Genomic DNA, 4,632 nt, shown 5'->3' with positions numbered 1-4,632 from the left:
AAAAGGTCTTTTATTTCCTTAAAAAAACATATTCACATTCAACAGCATATTTGGTCAGGTCTTGTTACAGGTTTAGTCAGTGAAAAGTTCAGACAGATACATTTGAAATCTGAAAATACACTGACATTAATGGCCTAAACTACTCCATGTGCTGACAGCACCCCAGCAGCACTTTATGATAGTGACTGAAGTCATTTATAAGGCAAAAACTAATCATGAAAAAAAAGTGTTTTGTATTTAAGTCACCACTTATGTACGGACTCAAAAACTTCCCTGTAGCCTCTCGCATGTATGGTTTAATAAATACTGCAGCCAGTTTGAACCTTATTTATCTTAAAGGTTGTCACGCATTTGCTTAAATGTAGGAAATCTTGACTACATTGACTACATGCTTTTTATTTGTTTTTGTTTCTAATGTCTCTGTAAAGCACTTTGAATCACCTCGTTGTTGAATTGTGCTATACAAATAAACTTGCCTTGCCTTACAAACAGTAGTTTCCTGATGGTCACATCGGAAAAAGAGAGCCGGAATAAATACAAAATGCAGATTTTAAATAATGAGCTTATTTACTAAGAGGAACAACATCCTTCCTGGAAATGTATGAAAAACGCTCCATCCCAAGTAACTGCCCCTCAAACCAGTTACTATGTTTGAGGGGCAGTTACTTTTTCACATAGCCCCATCCACAAGCTGCATCCATAAACTCTGCATGTTTACATAAAGAGAAGGATATCTGCTAAAGCACAAATGTCTGGAATAGCCTCAGCCACCCTGTATATATGTCAGTACAGTAAAGTTGCACATTTTGATTTGGAAGTCTGTAGTGGATTGACTTGCTTTTTGAACAGCCTCATGTGGCCATTAGAGGAACTGCAGTTTCTGGGTGCCATCTTCATTTTGTAACTATTGATGCTTTGTCTTGTCTGGCTTTTTATGTATTAAACAAATACAATATCTCATATAAAATGGTGTGTTCCAGACTGAGAATCAGCCTGAGGATTGTTCTTTAGATATTTGGAAATTTGGAACACTTAGAAATACATTTATTAGTTTTTACATACAAATGTTACAGTATAAATGGATAAAAAGGGGATATAAAGCTGGAATGTGTCAGGGCTATGAGCTTTCACTCAGAGAGGAAGCCACAAGTACATTGTAGAAAACGCAACAGGAATGTACAGCATACACAAAAAAAAGTCAGGTTCCACCCATGGAACCTTTTGGATGTTTCAAACTTCATACTGTACCATGCTTCACTTCTGGGGGATGATGGTGAAATTGAAGCCATGCTCCTAATCAATCATGAGCTTCTTGAGGGAGTTGAGATAGGCTGGGATGAGGGAGCTGACTGACTCCTCGTCATCGTTGAGGATCTTCTCTCCTCCGCCTTCCGAGCCCACTGAACTGGGTGACCGGACTCGGCCTGGGTACGGAGTGCTGTAACCCTGTTAGAACAGACACAGGCCTTAGAGTCAGAACAAGTACTTAGTAGAAGAGGCTGACATGGAGTTATTATTTAATAAACCACGTAATACACCTGATAATATACTGTTCCAGAGAATACTTACGGAGGAGTATCCCTTGCCGAAGCTTCCTCTGTTCTTGGTCCTAATCTTGGTGAGCGCTGATTCAGCAATGTCCGCCCTCTCTTCGGCATCATCCAGCTCGTGCACGGTCTTCCTGTACTTTGCCAGGTTCATGTTAGCTTGTTCCTCCTGAAGTGACAGCAGTGTGAGTTAAAGCCCACAAACACCATGCTTGGAAACGTGTTCAGAGTAAGAGGATGAGGTGACGTACGGCCTCCTCTACTTGTCTCTTGTAGGCCTTCATCTTGTTTTGCAGCCTCTCCACCAGCTCCTGCATCCTCTGCTGGTTCTTCTGGTCCTCCTCCGACTGGAACAGCAGTTCCTTCAGCCGACGCTCGTTCTTCCGCAGCGTCTTCACTGTCTCAGCGTGCCGCTTTTGTTCAGAGTCCAGCTCCAGCTCCTTCACCTGCATGCAAAGAGTATCTACTATTGTGTGCAGGAAGGCTTCATATTTATCCACTGAGTGTTTAGTGAAGACACACTCTGTTACAATTTGCTGTTTGTCAAAAGTTCCATAAAAGCAGAAATGTGCTGCAGGCCAGACAACCAAAGTTGTCTGGCCTGCAGCACAAAGTTATGAGCTGTATGTTACATTGAGTATAACATACAGCTCATAACTTTGTTTTGTCATATTTCTGCATATGCCAGTGTGCTACATGCAAAGGCATGTGCAAATGTCTAGCCACTAGCACGTAAATATAAATCCTTAATCCTATAATTAGTTTTTATATCATCTTATTATATTGACATGTGACATGTGACACATTAGCTGGACAGTGCAGTCATCTGGGCGACCAACCAGCATGGATCGCACCTGCGACATGTTTAGTTGATCAAAAAAGCCATCTAAGAAGGGAAACACAGTGGCTGTGTTAATGTCATCTGAATACATTTTAGTGTTTTCTCTTACCTCGTGTGTCTGGTTCCGATGCATGGACTCAACTGAATGATAGTGCCTGGTAGCAGCACCCCTATTTAAGGGTTTTAGAGTGCTTTGCAATGATGTGCGTCCTGTGACGTGACAGTATTTAGTCGCTTTGAAGCATGCCTATAGCATAGCCCATCAGTGGTGTCAGTTTATGTGTGGGTATATATATAATATTTTTATATTGTTAAAAAAGTACATCAATGTAAAAAATTTAAAATGATAAATGTGTAAACTAAAGTCAAAAGCTGTCCGGTTTATGATGTCAGTGTGGCCCCCCGCTCCTTTTAATATTATCAGTTATAGCCAAAACAACGAATAGGAGCAGTACTATATGGTACTATTTGAGGTGCTAGTACTAGGGCTGGGCGATATGACCCAAAATTCATATCTCGATATTTTTTAGCTGGATGGCGATATAAGATATATATCTCGATATTTTTTTAAAGCCATAAGGTAAGAACAAAAAGAGAGTTCTTAGTCAAAGCTGTGTCCCAGATGTCACATGTGCACTTTTATTTACATACAGCATAGATGTACATGAAAAAAACTACTCAAAAATAAATTATAAGCATTTATTAAATAATAATGCTCCATAAATAAAAGAAAACGATGTTGTTTTTGTGCATAACAAAGAGCTCACAATTGTGCAGTCAAAATGTAAACTAAAAGACGCTGAGCATAATAACAAAGACAGATTTCACAGCTGCTCTCTTTCCAAGTTCGTGACTGACAGCCTGGAGTTTGAAATCCGCTTCATAACCGTGTCTCTTAACAGGTGCCATTTATGGTCCTTATACACACACAATACGGTAATATTACGTTGAAGCACAGTACGTATCACTCCGCGAGGCTCCTCAGTAGCAGTGTTGCCAACGTAGCGACTTTGTCGCTATATTTAGCGAGTTTTCAGACTCCCTAGCGACAAATCTGGCGACTTTTTCTGGTATTATTGGAGACTTGTTTATGACGACTTTTTGACGTGAAAACGCGTATCGCTCTAGATCTCACCCTGGGTCAACACACCTGAATCACATGATTAGTTCGTTACCAGGCCTCTGGAGAACTTCAAGACGTGTTGAGAAGGTAATTTATCCATTTAAATCAGCTGTGGTGCATCAAGGACACATCTAAAACCTGCAGGAAACCAGCCCTCTTGGACTGGGATTGGGGACCCCTGCTGTAGCTCAAACAGCATATGAAGCATTTAAATTCAGACCAACCTTATAAGCGTATAACACCGATGGGGAACAATGTGTTCTGCAGAATACTCTTGATACTTTAAGAGCAATTTGCCAATAATACAGATTCATGTGTAGTAAGGTGGTTTCATTGCTACTTTTATTAAAGGAGTGCTTCTAAAAATTGAGGTGGTCATCTCCGCTTGCATTTCTGTAAAAGCCACAGCATGCCACCTTGGGTAAGAATATGTATTCTTAACATTTTGCTGTCACAGTTTAGCTGTTTTCATTTCCACTGACACATCAGCTCCTAAGACCACAATACTACTACCAAAGTACTACAAGGATCCGGAAACAAGGACAGAGGGGGGATATAAAATATACCAAATGTTTCTTGAATTGTTAGCACAAGTGTATATGTGTATGTATCTAGTCGGGTTTATATGCAGTAGTGCTCACTTGTTTTCTTTCATTTTATTACTTAACTGTATTTCATGTAAGTCATTGATATTAAATATTGATTTTACAGAGGGGTGGTAAGAGTTTGGTTTGAGATTTTCCTGTTAATATTTGGATATTTTTCTTGCATTAACAATTTTTTGATTAGAAAAGCAGAATAAAATGTGCAAATTAGCTTCATTTATAGTTTGTTATACTCCTTCCCTCTAATACAAATATTTCATTTCTAACTCTGAGTGTAAGTGCATAATTTAATAATAAGTGTTTCTGCTCACAAATGTCCACGAGCACAGACATGCACGCAAAAACTGCGTGACTCCTCGCTGGCTGTAACTCACCGCGCGTGTTCACCTGGAACGTCCTCTAAGAAGACGTGTGACCATTCTGATAGCCGTCTGTGTCTGCAGGTGAATGAGTGAAGCTACATAAACAGTTAAATTAGCATAGCTTACCAGCCGTAAACCCGACAACAACACAGTG

The 4,632-nt window shown here is 39.9% G+C and overlaps 1 protein-coding gene across 2 annotated transcripts; it reads right to left on the bottom strand.

Annotated features, from left to right (window-relative positions):
- Positions 1 to 486: 486 nt before the first annotated feature.
- On the bottom strand, positions 487 to 2,945 carry LOC120719746 (putative uncharacterized protein MYH16). 2 transcript variants are annotated; one of them, XM_040009203.1, is made up of 3 exons: positions 1,811 to 2,945; positions 1,570 to 1,716; positions 487 to 1,446 (listed from the first exon to the last, which is right to left on the bottom strand). In XM_040009203.1, exons 1-3 carry the CDS (start codon positions 1,997 to 1,999, stop codon positions 1,294 to 1,296), a joined length of 489 nt encoding a protein of 162 aa, XP_039865137.1. In that variant the 5' UTR covers positions 2,000 to 2,945; the 3' UTR covers positions 487 to 1,293. The 2 variants fall into 2 exon arrangements, with proteins under 2 accessions (XP_039865137.1, XP_039865129.1); XM_040009195.1 differs by having other exon boundaries at positions 1,799 to 2,940.
- Between the last annotated feature and the right edge of the window lie 1,687 nt (positions 2,946 to 4,632).

The sequence above is a fragment of the Simochromis diagramma genome, unplaced genomic scaffold (genome assembly GCF_900408965.1).
Source record: "Simochromis diagramma unplaced genomic scaffold, fSimDia1.1 OVJJ01000320.1, whole genome shotgun sequence".
Classification (NCBI taxonomy): domain Eukaryota; kingdom Metazoa; phylum Chordata; class Actinopteri; order Cichliformes; family Cichlidae; genus Simochromis; species Simochromis diagramma.
Note: the sequence above shows the minus strand (reverse complement) of the source record. Positions and strands in the feature narration are given on the sequence as shown.